Source organism: Ambystoma mexicanum, chromosome 1p (genome assembly GCF_040938575.1).
Source record: "Ambystoma mexicanum isolate Mex_15411 chromosome 1p, UKY_AmexF1_1, whole genome shotgun sequence".
Classification (NCBI taxonomy): domain Eukaryota; kingdom Metazoa; phylum Chordata; class Amphibia; order Caudata; family Ambystomatidae; genus Ambystoma; species Ambystoma mexicanum.
The window spans coordinates 92,975,961-92,999,110 of record NC_090921.1 but is presented as its reverse complement, the minus strand read 5'-3'; the positions used below and the strand labels follow the sequence as shown (position 1 = coordinate 92,999,110).

General features: G+C 47.6%; 1 protein-coding gene across 8 annotated transcripts in view; it reads left to right on the top strand.

Moving 5' to 3' along the window:
* MINK1 (misshapen like kinase 1) overlaps positions 1 to 23,150 on the top strand; it is a 2,066,166-nt gene that overhangs the window by 1,633,691 nt on the left and 409,325 nt on the right. For all 8 annotated transcript variants that reach the window (XM_069644001.1, XM_069644014.1, XM_069644008.1 and 5 more), the window contains one exon: positions 22,039 to 22,151. In XM_069644001.1, coding sequence (XP_069500102.1) covers positions 22,039 to 22,151 — 113 coding nt within the window. The remainder of the gene's footprint in view (positions 1 to 22,038; positions 22,152 to 23,150) is intronic.

Here is a 23,150-nt window from a genome sequence, read left to right as displayed (position 1 = left end):
AGCCATCCACTTTTGCAGTCCCTCCACCTAACTTTGGTACTTTATGGCCCCAACCAATGAGGTGGCAGGGGTTAAGCTCCGCCCCAGACAGCCATCTTCAGATTTTTCACCGCACTCTAACAGAGGGAATCCTCCAGCTCTTTGAGCTTTTCGTATATTTTTCCCTGTTAGGTATATTTGTTTTACACAAATTATACCTTTTTCAGATCTCCTGTTCAAGAGCTTTCTACTCTGTTTCTGGGCTCAGAAAACACTTAATCTCATCAAATAATCATTGAGTGAAATCCTCTTCAAAACATGGCTGAACTTCCAACTGCCAAGAACCCTTCCCTATTCAGGAACTGCATGAGGTGCATGAAGAAACTTGTCTACATGAAGGATCCTCATGATCAATGCATCTGTTTATATCCTCATGATATAAATAAATGTGACATTTGGAGGACTTTTTCCAACAAGACCCTGCAAGATAGACACAGAAGACTTCTCCTCCATTTAGAAGCCAAAGGTCTATCCTCTGACGAAGAATCTGCCAAGACAGCTTCTGTACATTCTTGTAAAACATCTGAGAGACAGACTTCTAAGAGAAGGACCTCTTCAGTGTAAAGGAGTGTCTCACCTTCTCACAAAAGTAAAAAAGAAAGTGGATATACCCCCTTTTAAATCAGGGGGATCACAAAAAAACGGCATCCTGAAGAAAAAACCTCCTCCAAAGGTAAGGAGACGTTTTTTTAAAAAACCTGGGGGCGGGGGAATCTCCAACAGATAAGCCGTCTACGAGTGATCATGGTAATAGAGGTCCATCAACGACCTAGCCGTCGACGAAATCCGTAGTGTCCACGACGACGACACTTCAAACCTCGTAGTCGACGACCAAATCCTTGTCGAAATCAGCCTCCATGAAGCATTCGTTGGAGTCCTTTCCACTCGTCCACGACTCTCGTCCACGAAGATCCCTTCAACGGATAAACACACGCAACCGTCGACAAAGTCATCGTTCCAGAAGACACCGTCGAGAAAGTCATTGTCCACGAAACCACCGTCCACGAAGCCCACACCGAATGTCAACTCACACGGAGAAACCAAAACAGACGCCGCAGAGGCCACTGTTACACCATCCAATGAAAAAAAGTGCTCCCTTTATCAGATGAATCCAATAGGAGCACAACTTTCTCCTTTGAGTGACATGACAGAACTCCCAGACATCATTTTCCAGGAGGAGTTTTCAGACACAGAATTTGTTGGCGGGGTCCTCCCGGGCAACCAACTGTGGAGGAACCCGTCGATCCGTACGATCCAGTCATCATAGAATCGATGCAAAGGATCATCGGAGAATTCAACAGACATCAAGCGGAAAAGAATAAGTCATCCATACCAAAAGAGGTAATACCTCCTCAGAGCATTTCACCTTGGCATAGCACACCTAGACAGTCTCCTTCCAGGAGCAGGCCACGTATAAGGACACATTCACCTGAGCCTCCTCGCAGATCCAGGAGCAGAACGCTCAGTGCTTCATCGACAAGGGTCCCATCTCCTAGATTATCACCTAGGCCAAGGTCACCTGTTGGAGATCCTACTATTGTGCCTTCAACCGCATCGGTCTCAGAGCAAGAGGATCCTTTCCGAGAATTTTCTGACCCCGAGGAAGGGGAGATCACTCATGAACCTGACGCTCAAAGCAAATGGGACAATTGCATAGTTGGAAAACCCAGTAAGAAAGATTCTCCAGGAGATTCTTCACCACCAGACGATTTGGTATCTTTCCATACCATTATTGGTAAAGCTGCAAATTTGTTCAAGCTTCAAGTCACATCTGAAGAGAAAACGTCAGGGCTATATGAGCATAGGGATAAACGCAGACGACTGTCACGACCATTCCTCTTCTTGATACCATATGGGAATCGGGGTCAAAGATATTGGCTACACCTTTATGTACTCCCGCTCTGGTTTCAAGACCGGAAAAGAAATACAAAGCTCCTGACACCGTGCCACTTTGTCTAAGGGGACTCACCAAGCCAGATTCTGTCATCACGGTGGCAGAGAGAAAAAAGTTGGCCAATCCTATATCGCCCTTATCAGCACCTCCTGACAAGGAAGGACGTAAGTTAAGAGGCCATGGGCAGGAAGGTATCCTTGTCAGCCTCTCTCACCATCAGAGCGTGAAAGGCACTAGCCATGACAGTTCGTTTTGACTTTGAACTATGGTTGCGTATGTCTAAACTAACCAGACATTTACCAGCGGATCCCCAGGAAGAAGCCAGATAAATCATAGCAGACGGGGAAGCTACCTCAGATCATATGATTGACTCAGCAGTGGATGTGGCGGAATCAGGTTTGAGACAAATGGCTCACATAACGGTACTAAAGAGACAAGCCTGGATGAAGGCTACATATTTCTGACCGGAGGTCCAAACTCAAATATTGGACATGCTCTTTGATGGGCAAGACTTATTTGGCAAAAAGATTGATGACCACCTCAAAGGAATTAAGACGGACACGGCTCGAGCCATCAGTTCCCTTAAAGATAAGGACGAAGACTGCAGATCCTTTTGTTCCTTTCAAGGCTCATCCTCCAAATTCAGAGGCTTCAATCGTCCCTCCTATGGCCAGAAAATGTAGGAGAACACTTACCAGGACAACAGATACCACCAAACCTTTAACAGGTACTCCCAGAGGGGAATGCGTGGCTCTACCCAGGGCAAGACTCAGGGTAAGCAAAATTGACTAATCATACCTTTTTCCTCAACGTCACACCCCGGTGGGGGGAAGAGTAAGCCAATTTCTCCATTGTTGGCAATCAATAACATCGGACAAGTGGGTGTTACAAGTGATCTGAAAGGGTCACACTACAGTATTTCTCGATCAACCTCCATCCCTTGCTCCCACACCTCGCAAGGTACATCTTTTAAGACATGTCTTGTCTGAGATTCTAAAACTGCTCCTAAAAGCAGCCATCAAACCAGTCCACGACCAACAGAAGGGAAGATGTTTTTACTCCTGTTTCTTCCTGATCAAGAAGAAAAACGGTCAGTGGAGACCTATTCTGGATCTAAGAGCGCTCATCAAGTTCATCAAGCGCATCAAATTCAAGATGATATCCCTGCAAAGTGTCTTACCTTGGCTAAACCAACACGAGTTCCTGGCCACTCTAGATTTGGAAGACGCCTACTTCCACATCCCCATGCATCCTGCCCACAGACAGTAGCTCCGGTTCGCAATAGGGGAGTTACACTTTCAATTACGTGTTCTCCCGTTCGGCCTAAAATCAGCTCCAAGAGTTTTTACCAAATCGCTTAAAAGGTTAAGGTTTCTACATCAATGAAACAAAATCCTGCCTAGTACCCAGCAAAACAGTTCTCTTCCTGGGTGTGGACCTCCACCCCTGCATCCCCAGGGTAAGACCTTCGGCGGACAGAAAAACAGCTATTCTCCACTTAACCTCATGGTTCCTAAACAAAACGGCAACCACAGTACGCTCTTACAAATCTCTCATGGGCATGATGTCCTCATGTATATTTCTCCTACCAAATTGCAGGCTTCACATGAGACCAATCCAGGAGGACCTGGACCACCAATGCATACAGGCACGCGGCTCGTGGGAGGATACAGCACAGCTACCTCAGACATTACTAAAGCACTTTGATGGTGGAACTCACCTCAAAACCTGTCATAGGGAAGGCCCTTTCAGGCACCAACATCTACCCTTCTCCTCAGGACAGATGCATCTCTGTCCGGGTGCGGGGCCCATCTAGAGGACCTTCAAACCAAGGGCACTTGGTCCACTCAAGAATCTCAACTGCACATCACTGTTTTAGAACTCAGGGCAATACGGTGGGCACTGAAAGCCTTCCTTCCGGTATTAGCCGGCCATGTGGTTACCATCCAGACAGACAATACGACCTCCATTCATTAGACGAACAAACAAGGAGGTACCAAGTCAGAAATACTGTCGCAAGAAGCTCAACTTCTATGGGCATGGGCACTGCACCACAGAGTACAAATCAAAGCAGAACATCTCACCAGAGTGGACAATGTCCTAGCAGACAAACTAAGCAGAGGGTTCACGACTTCTCACGAGTGGGAACTATATGAGAAAGAAGTCCAAAGAATATTTTCCAAATGGGGTCATCCGCAGATCCACCTGTTCGCCACCAAAGCCAACGAAATGCCACAAATTCGCCTCCAGGTACCCAGAACATCGGTCAGTAGGAGATGGGTACTCGGTGGATTGGACAGGGAAATTCCTTTTTGCCTTTCCCCCATCCCTCTCATATCAAGAGTGCTACGCAGACTGAAAGAACAGAATTGTTCAATGATCCTGATGTCTCCGGATTGGGCCCGGCAGATCTGGTACTCAACTCTACAACACCTCTCCCGCTGGCCCCCGATTCACCTCAACGCTCATCAGGAGCTTTTGACGCAGCAGAACCGCAAAGCCCTCCACCACGATCCAGCAAGCCTATCTCTCAAAGCCTGGTTCCTGAGTAGCGAAATGAATGAATCTAGATTTACCTGCAGATTGCTGGGATATTATCAAGGCATCTAGAGCTCCTTCAACTTGAATTACCTATACCTGAAAATTGACTTCTTTCTCCAAGTGGTGCAAAACATTCTTGGTGAACCTTCTCACAGCATCGGTCGAGCAAGTGCTACCCTACTTACTGCACTTGGCCGAAGCAGGATTATCTATATCCTCTATCAAGGTGCATCTATCCGCCATAGAGGCATATACAACAGACCCAGATAAGCAGTCATTGCTCACTCTACCAGCTGTTAAGATCTTCCTAAAAGGGTTTATGAGTACTTTCCCTCCTACGCCTACATCGGTGCCATCCTGGAGCCTAAACACAGTACTGACGGCTCTAATGGAACCACCCTACGAGCCTATTCATAGATGCAACATGAAATTCTTATCGTGGAAAACAGCTTTTTTGATGGCCATCACGTCTGCCAGGACGATCAGTGAGTTACAAGCTTTATCATCAGAACCTCCTTTCACTTTGTTCCACAAAGACTGAGTCATTCTGAGAACACATCCGAAATTCCTTCCCAAAGTTTTGTCTGAGATGACTCTCACGGAGTGCATTGTCCTCCCTATTTTTCTTCCAGAATCACACATCTGAGGCAGAAAGATCTCTACACTCTTTAGATGTGGCGAGAGTCCTAAAGTTTTATCTACAAAGAACTAAGGAGTTTTGCTCCTTCAACAGATTGTTCATGCTTTCTCTGGACGCACTAAAGGTCAACATATTTCAAAACAAATCCTGGCATGTTGGGGTCTCTCGATGTGTCACCCACTGTCATCAATCCAAAGGTGACCCCCTCATCAGACCTCCTTCGGCGCACACCACCAGAGGGAGAGCAGCTTCAGTGGCTTCTCCCGCAGGGTTAGCTTTGAAGGACATTTCCAGAGCACTCTGCACCTGAACTCTTAACCTGGAGCACTCTGCACACGTTCGCCAAGCACTACTGCCTGACAGAAAATACCAACCAAAATCTGCAGTTGGCCAGGCAGTGCTCCGCCATCTCTTTGCATAAGGTAGGATCTGCCTTCCTCCCGCTTTTCTCTAGATATGTAACCTTGGTGTTGCTGTATGGCAAAGGCTTGCAGAAGTTTTTTGCATATTTATGTATACATGATGTGGGCAAGTTTTAACTGCTTGGTATTCTATTCAAGCATCTGAATCTATGAAAGATCCAATGCTGGAGAAGTCTTAGTTACTTACCTATAACTGTATTTCTCCAGCATTGGTATCTTTCATAGATTCACATTCACCCACCCGCCTCCCCTAGAGGCTGCTCCTACGCTCAGCATCCATACTGTAGTCTCTACGGTTCAAAATCTGAAGATGGCTGTCTGGGGCGGAACTTAAGCCTGCCACCTCATTGGTTGGGGCCATAAAGGAACAAAGTGAGGTGGAGGGACTGCACAAGTGGATGGCTCATAGGCCATGGTGGGCTATTTGCACTCATATTTCTAAAGAAACAATGTATATATTTAAAAAAAAATGTAATATTATTTAAATCACTAAGGATTCCCGGTTTGACGATGGCGAATATTCGAGCATGTGAATCTATGAAAGATACCAATGCTGAAGAAATACAGTTACAGGTAAGTAACTAAGACATCATCAGGAAGTACAAATCAAAAATGCACTCTGTGCAAAATCTAATCAACCTGACCCTGTCCCAACATCAATAGCGTAGTTTGCACAACTTCCTTCACTGAAAATGTGTTCCTCCGGCGGCCTCCCCCTGTTCCATTCCACCCTGGTACCGTTGTTCGTCATGGGTAGCGTTTCGGAGTTTGGCCCTCGCTCGGGTCTGCTTCTTCGGTTCCTTGTTTCCCTGCTCTGGGCAACAGCCACGCTCTCGGCATCTCCGTGGGTTGCTGTGCTCAGCAAATGCCTTGGCACCAGGCCCACGACAGTGCTTCCGTGATCACGCCATTACGTCGGACGGTCGCCAAGCTCTTTCCTGACAGCAACTTTTCTGCTGTTTGGGTTGCAGGGTCTATGGTGTCTCGCTCTGGCATTCTTTGCTTATTTGATTGTCGCGGGATCCGTGGCTCCACTCTGCTTTGCTCCTCCAAGGCGTAGCTATGTAAGCGGGCTTCACCTGCTTATGGCGCTCTCCTCGTCTGCGATCCACTCATCCTTCTTCATACAAGTTCACTCTTAAAGGAATATTCTCTTTTCCTACAGGCGTTTTGTTTAATCTAGCATTGCCTGGAGCCAAACAAAAGGAGGGCACGTCATTCATTACTGTTGGCAGTCCCATATGTGCAGATAAGGTGTCTTGCATAGGAAGTTCCTTATGGGAATGAAAGTACTTCGCCCCTAAGGGGGAGCCTCTCCCCGTGAGGTTCCACTTGCCCAGACCCCTAGAGGGCGGGGGGCTTGCATTGCAGAGCAGGCTCACCTCCCTAGTTTCAAAGTGGGTGGCTCCGTCCTGGGGAGAAGGGTTGAATACTCTCTATTCATCACATACCCAAGGTCCCATATTTAAATGTTTGTTTTAGTGTGCAGTCAACATAAAGCTCAATCAAGCTCTCCATCTGGCCCCACCCACTCGAACAAGGTGCGATTGAGTGGGCGAGAAGGGAGATCATGGTGTTAGCAGTATGTAGGGGTGCTGATGCTTCTAACAATAGGATGGTGTGAGGGTGATTAAGAGACATGTCATAACCGAACAAGGACTTAAGTGGATGGAGGGAAGCCACTTATCTGATTCCGAAGGACGATGCAACACCGTTTGGAACAAATGAAACCTGGAAGGAGTTTGTGTTCCAAACAGACAAAAACATTAACACCTTGCAGACCTGTTTTATTTCAGATTTTGTGGTTTGGAAATGGGCACTCTCTTTGACCCCATCACACTGATCATCTGCAGCGGGGGCATGTTGGATTAGACTACCTCACATTGTGCCACACAGTTTGAATAGCACCACAGACCTGGTACACATGGGAGATGCAAGCTTTTGCAGTCAATGATCCTTATCCCAGATTTTCCAGAAACAAAGTGGTTTTACGTGCATGCCAGAAAAACCTACCAGAGTCCACCCTAATGTTCATTTAAATAAGCCCATGTTTTTGGCACTCCCTCTCTGGCAAGGTGTGTACTCTACGTTGAGGTAGCCTCTGCAATATATTTATATTAGGCAGCCTGTTGGAGCAAAATCCGATTCTTCTAATAGAAGAACCACTTTCGCCAAATAATTTTCCCTGCGGCTGCCGAAGACTCCTCTAAATCGTTTGCCTGAAGTCTTATGTTCTGGTGCCCAAGCTCCATATCAATATAGACACATTTTCCTCGGATGCTGAAGAAAGAGAAGCCAGTTTCCAGAAGTGACAAAATGTCACACATGTGATGAGTCCGAAATGTAAGCCGGATACAAACTTGTCATGTTTTTGGTTAAAGACTTACATTAACTTAAATGGGTTGGGGAAATGCCTCTTTGGCCCTGCTCTAAGAGGAGTTTCCCAAACAAAAACTAAGGATCTATGTTTGTCAGGATGTCATGAATCAAAAGCCGTCCTTGTGTCCAAACATTCTATCCTGACCCTCACACTATAAACCGAATAATAAACTGATAGGGGAAATGTCTTTAACCTAGTATTTGCAAAAAGTGTTCTTAAATAAAAATAGAATAGCTGCAACAGAAATGTTCTCTAAAATGGAAAGTACCTTACTTCCAAAGGGTAATTCCCTTTCCCTGTATTGATATGATATGATATGGTATTTGTAACGCGCCTATACACAAGTGTTTCAAGGCGCGACGAGGCAGGGAGGGAGGGAAACAAGGGGAAGACAGACAAACGATCCTACTAGGCCAGGTGTCATTCAGATCGGGCAAGTGCAGAGGTAAGGGGAAAAGGAGAAAGTGCAGGGGGAGGAGGTGGGGGGGAAAGTGCAGTACACGGTAAGTAGCGTAATAAGATAATAAATAATAAATAAAAGGGCCAGCTGGTGGCAAGTGCGAGGTAAGTGCAGAGCAAGTGCTAGGAAGGGGGCTGTAGGGATACAGTGACAGTCCCACAGTGCAGGGGGAGCCAGGGAGGCAGTGCAAGTGGAGAGTGGCTGGGCCCTGGACCGAGGTCGCTGAGAGTGGCCAAGATGCAGGTATAGTGCAGAATTTCAGTGGGGAGTTAAGCAGGTTTACTGGTATCACAAATATCTCTGGGTCTAACACTTCCTTGTGTTTTTATGGGCCCACAACAATCCTGTTAGATACAAAATGTACAGCCTTTCTTCTTGAACAAAAGTTCCTTCTTTTAACACAAGTTCCTTCTTTGTTTAACAAACACTGTTTCTGTTTGACACTCCTTGTAGGTTTACAATTTGTCTGGTGTACTCCGCTGCCAGGACTCTTTATGCACTTCCAACTGCCTGTTGTACCCCCCTGCCAGGACTTCTTTTCTTGTGCTTTCAACTGCTTGGTGTATGCTTACCAGGACTTCTTATATTGTATAGTTCCTCTTTACATCCAAGTAGCATATACCTTTCTTATCTTGGTGTATCTACTTGTTTCCCAGTTCTTTTAAGGTTTTTCCCACATTTGCATTTACTTCTTGAGGTTCGGGTTAGTACTCTGCCCTTTTCATTCACAAACAATCTCATTATTATTTCACTTTTTTTCCACAATGTTCAAATTATCTTTGGTGTGGTCGATGAAACGCCCCAGGTTGCCCACTCTATGCGACGTTCATTTGCTGCCGCTTCATATTCTGGGCGGCACTGATATCACTGCAACTTCTCTAGCTGCTCTGCTGTTACACACTGGCTTCTCTTCTGCTCCCGGTAAGGCCAACGCTGGTTCTCTCACTTTCGGCTTCTCTTCAGCTGCCGGACGCCCAGGAATCCCCTTTCAGTTCCTGGCATCTCCGTTGCACACCTAGCTCACACTACGTTACTTTCCTTCTCTGCAAGCAAGCTTCTTTGCTCTGCCACACTGGCTCGTGCCTCCAGCTTCTGCACACTGGCTCGTGTCTCCACTTCCGCACACCGGCTCGTGGTTTCATCTTCTGTCCACCTTCAATAGAGATGCCACTCCCTCATATTAGGGTTACCATTTTCAAAGGTTCCGTGCACAGGTGTTTCCATCCAACAACTATCACATTCATTAAGCTTGACGCTCCTGCTGCTCTGCATCAATCTCTTCATCCTCCTCGTCTCAGTACTTGGGTGGTTGTGGGAATTGAAGTCCATTGGTGGTTTCTGATGCATAGTACTTGAAGGGTCTTTCTCAATGATTCAATTTGGAAGATCAGTTCTACATGAACTATTCTTCAGGTTATGGATGGGAGTTTGGCCTAAAGAGCATTGGGAAAAGGTTTCTTTATTTTCCCAATCGAGGGGAACAGCTGCATGGCAATATGCCTTTAGGGTATTGGGTAACAGGGATCTTCCTCATGGGAAAATGGGGGATACCGCGCCTCATCCAATGAGACCATGACATCTCCCCGGTGACTGTCTTCTCCCATGTGATCCTCCCTCATATAGCTACCCCCACGGTCAGTATCAGGTAGCAGCTGCCGTCCCCTGGTCACATGGGAGGAGGTTATCACTCAGGGACTCTGTGATGACTCCATTGGATTCATCGCACACAAGACCATTGGATCTTGGATATCTGCAAACGGGATTGCTCTTTAAGGCTTCTGGTAGTACCACTTGTGTTGCCTCCCTGCCAGCAAAGGGTAAACCCTCCCAGAGAAAGAAAAATACTTGTGCCTAGTTGACTTTGTGGTAGTTCCAAAACAAGTGCTTGGGTTTTATTTCTAGTACTTCTTGGTCCCCAAAACAGTCGGTAGAAATCAGAGCCATTCTTGACTTACTTCTAAATCTTTTTCTCCTGTTGAAAAGGTAAATCTTTTGCAGGTTTTGCATTTCCCAGAGTCGCTGCAGGTGGGAGACTGCTTAGAATCACCTCGATTTTCTCATCAGGAAAGAACATAAGAAATTCCTGAGATTCACAATTGGAGTTTAAAACTGTCACTACAAATGTCTTCCCTTTGGTCTGCGGAACCTCCTGAGGCCATCCACAATTGTCCTAGCTATGGTGGTGGATGAATATGCACTAATTTCAGGCTCATGTTTCCAGTAAACCAGAAAATCCCAAACATGTATCCGGTGCAATGGATTGAGTTCTCAGAGACAATTCTCATCACTTTATTGGGGATTGATTTTCCTCCTACAGTGGATTGTAGCCATCCATGGCAGAATATCAGTGTTTTGCAGGAAGAAACAATGGTCCAAAACATCTAGTTCCAAAGCATTCTGGGTCTTATGGGCACTTATGTTTATGTGGACCCGTTTGCCAGACTTGGGATGTGGTTGGTCCAGTACCCACTGTCCAGACAACAGTGCTTAGCATACATTTTCTCGACTCATGGAGTTTTCCCCGCAGGCTCTTTTTTTTGTGTACTCGCAAGGAACATTTACTCTTGGGAGACTCTTTTCTGAGTCATTTTCTGCCCTGATTTGACTGAAAACAATGTATAGGAGTTTGTGTGATGAGTTAATTGCAGCACCATGCAAGCGCACAGGAAAAAGACCACAGAATTGGTTGAAACTGAAGGTCATTCCTGTTGCAGTTAAAGATGTTTGTTCAGAGGTTCAGGCACAGAATGAACTCTGCAATGATTATAATTGCTCTGAACTGGCCATGCAAGTGTTGGTACTCTGATCTGCTGCTTTTGGAAAACCGTCTACCTGGATCAAGTATTCCTCTGGAGTGAACCTCTTTGTCCCAGTGGTGACACGAGAAACCATAAATCTCAAGTGAACGGCCTCCTCCCATTGGGCAAGAAAGAACCAAGAACTGTTGATGAGTAATCTCCCCAATAGTCAATATAAAAAGTCCTGACAAAGCTACAGCAAGAGGAAGAAGATTTCATGAAGTCTTAACTTTGTTGTATAAAAACATGTGCAAGGAATTAAAGAGACTTCTAAAGAATTGTCCAAAGGACTTTCAAGGGACAGTTGCCAGATCTCTTCTAGATAGACCAAGAGAAGGGAGTCATTCTCCTGGTCTGAACATTCTTGGTAAATCAGACCATATTGCAAGAGACTGTTAAGTCAACCTAAGAATGGAATGTTTCACCAGAAGAAGGGAGTCATTCTCCTGGTGGCTTGGATTAGAAGTTCACTGAGCCCTTTTCCTCTTGGTTTGTTTGTCGATGGTAGGGATAGAGTAGTGGATTTGGAAAGAGGACAGTATTTTGTTTTGTTTTTTCTTGCATCCTGACGAGCACCCGAGTTATCCTGTGTTGAGGTAGGGAAAACCCCTCTAGGATTAGGGAGAAAGAGGTTTTCCTCCTTATTTTTGAATAAGAGTCGATAACCAAAATGATGCCATCTTGTCAGCCTCCTTACTCCATCATGCCACACAGTGCTCTGGGTTTCAAGTGCCTCCTGCCTCTTCATGTTGAGACCATGCAGGGGTGAGCAGCCACACTTCTTTTGGGAGCAGGAGATCCTTGAGGCTTATAAGCCAACTCTACTTGCTGGGTCCAGGAAATGGTTCACTGGTTCCTCAGCTTGATCTGATTAATGACGAAGTCCTATGTTCTAGGCACTGACAGAGCTTGCCACCAGAATGGTCTTGGCAAGATGCAGGACAGCAGAGCTTTCTTATTTCTTTGTTTTGGCTTTGTTTTCTCGGGCCCAGAGCAGAGTGGAAGTCTTCTCTCAGCAACCATCATTGTTGGGCCAGGCAAGGATACAAGTAGGAAATGTATGAGCTGAGTATGAGTGAATAATCATTTTGCAATCAAAAGATACATTCTTCAAAAATGTGCCCACCCACCAATCACTGAGGGCTGTGACACGAAAAGCTTCCTGCGCTGCTTCTCTGACGTTCACTTAGGATATGCATTCTGGAAAGCAAACCAGGCCTGTGGCGTGGTGGAGTAAGGATTCAGACAAAGGGGTGCCATGTTTCAACTCAACTTTATTAAGAAATAAAGAAAATAGCCTACCTCTCCCTATTTCTAAAGGATTATCCCTTCCTAAACCAACATTTTCTAACTGATCTACAAAAGGTTCAACATCCTAGTGAAAATAGTACCAGGAGAAGGACTCCCTTCTTCTAGTGAACTGGCTCAGTCTCTTTTCCAGCAACATTTTCCTCTAGCTTCTGATTAAACAAAGAGAGTGTAGCTAGGAGAATCACTCCCAACGCAATCACTTCCGACCCATCTTGCACAGCCTTGAGGGGCCGTCTTGGGGTAGTCTATGGTAATAGTCCTCAAAAGTCTCTTCAGGTTTTCCAAGAACTCCTGAAAGCTTGATTTACAGTTACAGCAATTCCTTCCTGTTTTATTATGTTCTGTAGATACCTCCAGACAGCTCCTGGTGTCTAGTATTAACTTTACTTCTACCTGTATTATTACTGTGACGTGGGAGATTCCTCCCGATGCACTCTTGACTTTTGGTTGTTTGGCTGTCACACCTGTTTTGGAGGAATTTTCTTTTTTTCACTTTTCTGTCTGGGTTTTGGCCAGACCACAGTACGGAGGGGTGATGATCTCAGTTGTGGATGATCTTGTTCGGTTCATGATTAAGGTGGCATAGGAGCCCTAATACTGCTTGATTTATCTGCTGCCTTTGATACCATCGATCATGCCATCCTGCTTGGTCACCTCGCGGTGGCTGGACTCTCGGGTACCGTTCTGTCATGGTTCACTTCTTTGCTTTCTGACCTCTGTCTCTTTCTCTTCCCCCTTTTCATTCTGCCCCAACTGCTCTTTCTTTTGGTGTCATCAGGGTTTTTAATTCTCCCCAGTGGTGTTCAATGTTTATGTTCATTCGGTTAACAAGATTCTCTTCTCCTACGACTTCTACTGCTATGCTGACGATACTCTGCTCTATGTGCGGCTAGAACTGTCTTTGCCTGAGACTGACACCAAGCTCAGGGTTTGTCCTGAAGCTGTGGGAGAATGGCTTAACAGCTATCTTAAATTGAATGGTGGTAAGACTGTGGTGTTGGTGGTGGGTTCTTCTGCTGCTGCTACTACTATTTGGTTACCTCTCATTTGGCCTTCTTTACTTGGTCTTTGCTCTGCCTGAGTCCCGGTGGTCAAGGACTTGGGGATCAAGATCCTGTAATCACTTTCAATTGCAGCCCAGATCAGTGTGGTCTGCCAGACGGGGCATTTTAAAATTCCACGCAAGTTCCTTCCTTTTCTCTCTTCACATCTTTGTGCACCTGTTGTATCCTCTCTGGTACTTTCTTCCCAGGATTATTGTAACTTTGTTTCTTGCACAAACAGCTTACCTGATTGAGAGCCTGCAAAACTTGTAGAACTCTGCTGCTCGAGTGGACACTTGCACCTCCCAATGCGCTCATATTTCCCCTAGTCTGCACTTCTGGCTTCCAGTTGCAAGGTGAGCCCAGTTTAAGGCACTTGTTCTGGTGCATTAGGCTTTGCATGGCTCAGGAGATACCTATTTACAACTGAAGTTCTGTTTTTTTATGTGCCATCCTGGGCCTTGCGTTGATGTTGTCCTTGTTGAGGCCCCTCGGTTTAAAATGACCTGTGTTGGCAGTAAGTCATTTTAAGTAGCCGCGGCCCCTTTGTGGATTTCTTTTTTGTGCTCTTCGGACTGTGATTGACTACGTGTCTTTCAGGCGTTCTCTTAAAATGTATTTGTTTTAGCCTCTTTTGCTTATTGTCCTGTCTAAGTTAGCGCCAAGATGCCCTTGGGCATATGTTGCACTTTATAAATGTTGCTAAGATAAGACTGTGACTAGGGAGATTAGCCCTCCTCCCCTGAGGTTCTCTGGACTCTTGATTCTCTGAGTGCCAGAACCGTGATGCGGGAGATTACTTGGGAACATTTTGAGCTGCCTCAAACCCCTACCGGGTCTCCCGCTGTTCCCGTTACCTGTAGTGTGTCAGGACTTTGTTGCCGGTTATTCCTGGATTGGTGGGTTGACTCTTTGCTTCAGCTCTTCCTGCTTCCTTAACTCCACTCCCCACTTTGTCCTTGCAACGCCAAGGAGACTTGGGCCACACGGCTTCAGTGCAGTTGCAGGACGGTCCACCGCCCAGAGGTCATGCCACTGCTGACTTCCTCAGTCCTCTTCTGCTGGTCAGGAGCCTTGCTCCACTGAGTATTCTTGGATGTCTCCCGCCACTGGGGGATCAGCGTTCTCACAGCTTTGCATACTCAGGTTTGAACTTATGGCCTGGACTGGCTTCACGCTGGCTGCTCTCTTCATTTCTTAGTCCTTTCTCACTCTTTAGTTCCTATGACTGGATCCTTCCCAGCATACAGTTAAAGTCTTTCTTTACTGTTGTTGAGATAATATACATGCCTCCTTGGGGCCAACTCTTCTCAGTGTCATGGTAAAGCAAACTCATTCTCCTATGTCCCGTCCCCTTTCCTCTATACTGTATCGGTGTCCCTCGCTAGGGATGGAGATGGAACGTTTTTCACCAGAAAAATAATCTTCGCCTTTAAATTTCGATGCGCGCTGGGGCGTGGCCCTGGGAGCATGCGCTCCCCTGACTCTGCCCACCAGTGCCACTCCTCAGTCCTCTTTTCTGCGTCGACGGGAACGGACCGCTTCCATCAGCACTCCTAGGGTAGGCCTCTGGCCTAGTAATTCCACGTGCTGTTCCCAGGAGAAGTACTTTTGTCTTCTTTTTTTCTCTTTCAATTGTCAGGTACCGCTTTGTCCTCTGGTGCCACACTCCTCCCTGGAAAATGTCTACAGCGGTGGGCTTAAGCAGGTGTTCAGCCTGTGAAATACCCTTCCTAACATCTGACCCCCCACGCCATCTGCCTCCGCTGCCTTGGCCCTGACCACGGCTGGGACGGCTGTACCGCATGCAAAGTGCTGACATTGCGCACCCTCAAGAACAGACTAGCTAGGTGGAGGGAGTGTTTCAGCAGGTCGCCTCCAGAGGACCTAAAAGCGATCGTGAAGCAGAAGACCTGGCCCAAGGTAGGTGCACTGTTCTCCTCTGCATCCCGCAAAGGCGACTGTTTTCCCAGGAAGCGCACAAGCGGAAGGGACCTAATCGGTCCTACGACCAGCGCAAGCACCAAGGCTGCTCCAGTTACTGGCCACCAGGCCGAGGGGTCGGAAGATCCTACCGGTGATTCCACTTCGGGACAACAAGCTTCTATTACTGGGTCTCAACCCGAGGGGCTACGCCCTAACACCGGATTGATGTCTGAAGGGGCACCTGTACGCAGCACTACCGGCTACACAGCCGAGGGTACTCGGCCTACCAGGCCCCACCCTGAGGTGCAGGGTAGGCCTCAAACTCCACCGCTCTGCGTGCTGGAGGAAGCCGGGCCCAGCGCAGCAAGTTCCACGATGCAGGCATGTGGCATGCTCCACGACAAAATGGCGGCTCACCCAACACCATCTGTCTTTGGGGACCAGATAGGGGAGCACGTTTCCAGGTGGGACTGGTCAACGCCTGGCACGTGGCCCACAGCATACCCATCAACTTCGCAGGGCAGATACCTCGCCCCATACAGCGAGACAGGGCGTGCCTAGGTCTCAGCACCCTCAGGGCCCTGCACCTATGAATATTCCATCAAGCATTTCTCTTGCCTGTGAAGACAGGTTCTTTGATAAATTCCTTACTCTCATGAGGTCTCCTCAGAGGGTACCATCCTTAGGGATGTGATCAGGGACATGCTCCCTCTGGTACCGCCACTATCACCCATGGCCACGCCGCCTTTGGATCTTGCTCTTCTGGGTGCAGCGCAGCCCCATGTGTCCGCGCCAGTCCCTACGACACCGTCTCCCATGCCTATCCAAGTCACAGGAGCCTCCGGTGCTGATAATCAGTACGCCACAGCTTCCTGCGCCCAGCACTCCTCCGGCTGAACCAGACCAGAAAGACTCAATGTGGACACAGATTCAGAGGAGGGCCCCGAGACGCCATCAGCCAGAGCCTTACACAAACGGCAGCCGGGCCTGGCTGAGTATTTGCTGATCCCACAGCCACAGGTGGAACAACCTTATTCTGCACCTCCCTTAAATCTCTCCTTCTCCACTCTCCTCCTTGAAGCCCCTTCCCCTTCCTGCCTTCCCTCCCTCCTTTATCTTTGCCCTTGACTATCTCCCTCCCCTCCCCTACCTCCCCACTCTCACCTTTTCCCCTTCCCTTCTCCTACTCATCACCCCTCCCCCATCCAGTCCTACTCCTCTACTCTCCCTATTCCCTTCAGTTAATTGCTCTTCTTACTGTTTTGTTGACTGATTCATATTGTAGTTGCTTCTACCGTTACATTGTTTGTTTTATGTATTAAGTTGTTCAATTGTACAGCGCTTTGCTGTAAAGCGCTATATAAACCAATAAATACAAATACAAACGGAGGCGGGAGTATTGGCAGAAGTTCTCCCTCTACTCCCCACGACTAGAACGGGCATCACACTGCAGAAGGACATGGTGGCGCTTGACAAAAAAGGATGGCTCAAGCCACATTCTACCCAGCCTACCAATCAGCGTCTCGTCGCTAAGTATAGGGAAACAGCAGGGGAACCCCTCTTACTGTCAGTGCACCCCCAGCCACACTCATCAGTGATAGCGGCAGCATCACCGTACTCTAAGCCTCAATCGTCCTCAGCTACATCAGCCTCAGCGCTCCTGGGTAAGGAGTCGAAGATCCTGGAGGCATTGGGAAAGAAAATCTATTCCAATGCCTCTATCCATCTGCGCCAGTCCAATACGGATTGCATGCTGGCGGTGGTCATCCAGAGCTCTGGCGGTAGATCGCTGACTTCCTACAAGAACTCCCTGTGCAGAGCCAGGCTCTCTTCAAGGCGGGGCTGGCTGAAGCCAAAATAGTGGCACATGACGTAATGGAGTCCACAGTGGCTCACAATGATACCTCAGGTTGTGGTATTTGTATTGCTACCTGCAAGAGAAGGACGGCTTGGCTAAGGGCGACTAAGTTCAACCCTGACATCCAGGAGCGTTTACTGGACCTTCCTTTCGAGGCGGGCGATCTGTTCCATTCAACAACGAAGAACTCGATAAGAAAAGGAATAGCTTGCAGACTGCCAAGTCTTTATCGATCCTCACCAAGTCCACCCCTAAGACATATAGCCAAGCACACCAGTGCACAGAAAAGGGTTGATCCTTCAGAGGCTTCCAAGAGAGACGGTCCTGACAACCGGACAGCTCCCCCAGCCAGCAGGGACGCAAGCAGCACAATGCGGCTGACAAGGGCTTTTTCCATTCCACCTCATCAGCCCCAGCCTCAGAGGGCAAGAAATCGTGACACACCCATCCGGATCTCCGAGTCTCCGGTGGGGGACAGACTTGCCCTTCACGTTCACCGCTGGCAGACAAGGTTCACAGACCCATGGATCCTCTCCGTAGTATCCAGGGCCTTCTGACTCCCTACCCAACCTTCGCCTCTCTCCTCCCCTCCGTTCCCACAGATTGGTACAGCAACTCTACTGGCAGAAATACGCTCGCTCGTAGAGTCGCGCAGTGGAGGAAGTTGCAGCCTTCTCAGCGGAGTCTGGGCTTCTATTCACAAATTATCAGCATACACAAAAAGAACAAGGCTGGACTGAGAGTTGTGTTGGACCTTTCAACCTTGATCCTTTCCCTTCCTCTCCAAAAGTTCAAGATGGTTACCCCAGCACTAATAGCGGAGACATTGTGTGTGGGAGACTGGATGTGCTCCCTGGATCCGAAGGATGCCTACCTACACGTACCGATCTGGCAACCCCATCGGTCCTTCCTGAGGTCCAGGATCATGGGTTTTCACTTCCAATGCAATATTCTAACCTTTGGCCTCAATTCGGCCCCCACTCAGGGCGCAGGGGCATCACATCTACCCATATTTAGACGACTGGTTAGTCAGGGCAAGGTCTGTGGAGGCAGTCCAGCACACTGCCTCCTCCCTCATGGATACACTACACAAGCTGGAATTTTCCATCAATCTCAAGAAGTCACAGCTGGCGCCCACGCAGAGTTTAACCTTCCTGGGCCTTATCTTGAATATGAGCTCCAAGAGGATTTTCCCCTCAGCGGACAAGATCTCAGCTATCAAGAGGGCCATGGGGCATTTTCTCAGCAGAGCAGTGACCTCGGCATGGTGGTACCAGCACCTCTTGGCATCATGGCGGCATGTCTTCTGGCAGTACCGCATACGAGGCTCAAAATGAGGTGACTGTAGTTGCACTTCGCAGCCTCCTGGAGTAAGGAGTGGGGTTCCCAGGCAGAGCGGGTCAGCATCCCACATCATCTCCACCAGGACCTAGTCTGGTGGAGCACGGACATCAACCAGCGGATCGGCAGGCCCTTCTGTCCTCCAGCACCTCAGGTTACCATCACCACAGACTCATCTCTGGAGGGTTAGGGAGCTACCTGGGCAGCCACAGTGTCCATGGGGTATGGTCCCGTCAGGAGCAGGCGGCCCTCAACAACTGGCTCGAGTTGATGGCCATCTGGCTCGCTCTCAAAGCCTTCTTTCCGATCAGTGGCAAAGCGATCCTCATTCAATCGGACAGCTCCACCAGTATGTATTGCATCAAGTAGGGTGGCGCCAGGTCCCCTCCCCTCTGCACTCTAGCAGTCAACATTTGTGAGTGGGCTCTGGTAAGCATGCACTTGGCAGCAATTCACCTCCCGGAGGAGTCCAACCTGTAGGCGGACACTCAACAAGCTGGGTGCAGACAACTGCGAATGGCAGTTGGACGAACAGGTCCTTCAGGGGATTTTCAACAAGTGGGGTCATCCTCAGGTGGATCTCTTTGCCACCTAGTCCAAAAGGAGGGGCCCCAGTTCGCGTCCTGGCAGGGACAAGGCAGGGGTTCTCTGGGTGACCCGATGCAGATTCAGTGGAACAACATGAACGTATATGCCTTCCATCCCATCAGTGTTTTATGTACAAGCGCCCTGATGCCTGTGGGCTATCGGCGCTATATAAAAACTAAATACATACATACATACATACATCCCGCTCCCCTGGTTCACAGGGTAATCTGCAAGATCAGGGAGACCCAGCACCTCCGTATCATCCTGATAGTGCCATGGTGGCCAGCACGGCATTGGTTCTCGGAAATACTCAGCCTGCTGGATCAGGCCCTGTGCACCTCCCACTGGGCCCAGCACACCTACTCTCTCAGCAGGAAGGCACGGTCATCCACCCCGCACCTCAGAAGTTAGCCCTTGTAGCGTGGTTCCTGAATAGGTCACACTGAGGCATCGGTCACATACTAACCTAGGCATTATACAGGGGCTAGGAGCAATGGTACCAGGACCCAGTACAAAAGCAAATGGACCAGGTTTTGTCACCGGGCGGAATCAAAGGAGTTTGATCCATTGACCTGCACATTGGACGACATGCTATCCTTCTCTGCTCACCTCGCACTCGTGGGGGTGCAAGTAGACACATTCCGCGCCTGTCTAGCGGCCATTGGAGACTACAGGAACCCTAAGGAGGAGGTATTTACCTCCTCTAATCCGGTGGTTAAAAGACGCTTGGTGGGTCTGACCAGGCTCTACCCGCCTATCAAGAAGCCACACCCAGTGTAGGACTTCATTGTGGTCTTGGGCGCCCTGGCGCATAAAACATTCGAACCTATGGCATCCGGGAAATTCAGGCTAAGTCACCTTTAAGACTGCCCTCCTGGTAGGCCTTACCTCAGCACGCCAGATCAGTGAAATCCAGGCGCTGGTGGCTTCAGAGCCTTATGCTACTGTACGACAAGGTGGTGCTTAGAACTCACCCCACATTCTTGCCTAAGGTTGTCTCCTCTTTTCATCTAAATGAGGATATATTCCTACCAACGTTCTTCACGGACCCCATGGGTGACTCTCAGAGGATATTGCATTGTTTGGCGTGAAGCATGCGCTGAGATACTACCTGGACAGCACCAAGAGGTTCCGCAAATCTGACGTCCTCTGTGTCACCTTTGGTGGGTCATAGCCTGGCTGTCCAGCCTTCAAGGCTTTCATAGCAAGTTGGATGGTTACTGCCATCAAGGAGGTGTACGAGGGGCAGCACAAACCTCTTGTAGCAAATATGCATGTCCATGCAATTAGAGCTAAAGCCACGACAGTTGCTTTCCAGAGGCACGTCCTGTGGCAGGTTGGCAGCAAAGCGGCTACATGGGCTACGCCCTCAGCCTTCTGCCAGCACTACTGCTTGAAAGCCAGCTCCAGGTCAGATGCGGATTTTGGTCAGGCAGTGTTAAGGAACTTATTTTCTTAAGAGAGCACCTCTCCACCCTGGAGATAAATTCAGTTGTAGAAAAGGGGACGGGGACGTAGGATTAATTATAAGTTACTCACCGTAGTGACTAACGTACTCCTAGTCCATAGTCCCCTTTCCTCCATACGTCCCACCATCCTCCCCCCTAATAAAACAGGTGTCATTAGGCAATCTGAATATTGTCGACGCGTAAAAGGGGACTGAGGCGTGGTGCTGGTGGCCGGCACCTGGTGAGCACAAGCTCCCAGGGCTGCGCCCATCTAAAGTTAAAGGGGAAGATGAATTTTCTGGTAAAAAGAATTCCATACAGTACGGAGGAAAGGGGACTGCAGACTAGGAATACATTAGTCACTACGGTGAGTAATTTATAATTTACTCTGCAGGTTTCTTTGGCCCTTCTTCGTCTAGGTCTTATTGCTTTGTGGATTAAAGATGGAAGACACCATAACAGAGAGTAGTATTATCTGCGATTTCTTACAGGGACTTCGTCCCAAGGGAAAAGGGGTTGGGGAGTTCTTTCATGGAATGGGAGTCCTTATCCCCATGTTGGTAGTCTCTCCCTGTCCCGCATTCCACCGCCTTTAGGAGGACTATTGGGTAGCGGCTTCACCTCCCTAGCCTCACACGGAAGGGCTCCCCCCGGGGAGAAGTGACAAGATCCTGTGAATCGTCCAAAGGCCCATTCATATAATATTCAGTACTATCTTGTTTAGCCGCAATGGCAAGAATGGCAAGGGAAAATGTGTTGCAAGCCGGAAGGGGAAGTCTATGATCACCACCACCCTACAAGGCTATCATGAAGCGCCAAAGAACGTAAACATTCCTTGGTATCTGGAGGTACCCCCAAAGGAAGGGATTTCAGTGTCCTTTTTCCTCAATTCTTTTGATCCGCTTTACCCCTTAAGTATTTTGTTTTCCATCATTTATCGCCTCAATGTGTTTCTTATTTACCACGTTTGATTCACAGGGGGTAAAAAGACTAAGGTTTATGGATAACAGATGTAAACACTTTATAGTGTATTTTTGTTGCAGCACAGTAGGTCTGTTTTTGATTTATTCAGACTGATTACTTTTTGAGAATTTCTTTTCACGTTGTTGGGCTGTTATGACACTAGCAGCCTATTGCAAGACAGTACTGTTGTCTTCTGCTCTTTATTCATGGAAGCAATACACGTTTGTTATGCATAGATTTTCATTCCTCTTATTGTATCAAAATAATTGCATACTCTGCATGATGCTGTAATTTCCATTGTTGCTGAAGCAGAACACAAGTGATGTCATTGTGTGGTAAAATGCATGTTCTTTTAACTGATTCCATCTTTCTCACTCTTTTGGCAGCAACCCTGATCTTCGGCGGAGCGATCCTGGTTGGGAAAGGTCGGACAGCCTTCTTCAGTCAGGACTTCCGAGTCTGCCCCAGGCAGGATCCTTGGAGCGCAATAGAATTGGAGGTGAGTAGCGATAGTGGGTCTTAATTTCTGCAGAACTCCCCGTCTTTTGTCCTGAAATGTCCTGCTGTCCTTACAATTTATATATTTCACAATTTCCTTAGTCTGGAAAGTGCTCGACTTCCTGACAAAACAACCAGTTGCTGGAGCCATAGCATTTCAGTGCTGGACTGCCCATGTGGGCGGGACAAAGACTGATATGCAAATGGATATTTCCCATCTGTGAAAGGTACAGTGAGCAAAAAGCGTGTGCTGCAAACTCTCATCTCAGAACAGGTTATCATGCCATTTTCTTTCTGGAGAGGAGCGCCAGCTACCTTCTTTGAAATAGTTGCTGCATCTATACTGCGTTGGTGTAAAGCGCTTTATAAATACAAACAAATGAAATTAGTAACTGCCTTAGAAAAATAATTAATGTTATTCTGCATGTAAGTAGCCATTAAGGTACAAAAACATGTTGTGCAGCCATCTGTTACATCTTGATTGAAAGACCCACTGCTGACCACCGTATAGTTTGTGCCAGTTAGCTAATATCTTCAATTTTTCATTTTTAATGCATGTTATGCATACTTCCCAAGTGTTTTTGTGTGTCCTGTGTGAGGGGCCAGTAATGGGAGGCGGACACCTTTTGTAGGTTTGTTCAACATTTGCCATTTTATTAACTTATAAATAAATCACTATACGCCTCACTATTCCTACTTGAGGATTTTCCTGCCTAACAAAACTAAGGGGAAACACTCTAAATCAGGAAGCCTGGCCCTCACACTTACACAACAAATACAAAGAAACTATATAGCATTTCAAATAATATCAAATGTTGTTTATACAGTTACTGGATAACCTCTTAGTAACCTGGTTGAAGTCCCTTCCCCAGGATTCAAAGAAACCTCTGTTCCAATGTTGAATAAAAAGAACCAAGGAAATCCCTGTAGATGGAACAGTCTCAATTCAGTTCTTGATGTTTCAATGTCAAGGTAAAGTGTTGTTAACCAAAGTTCCAAC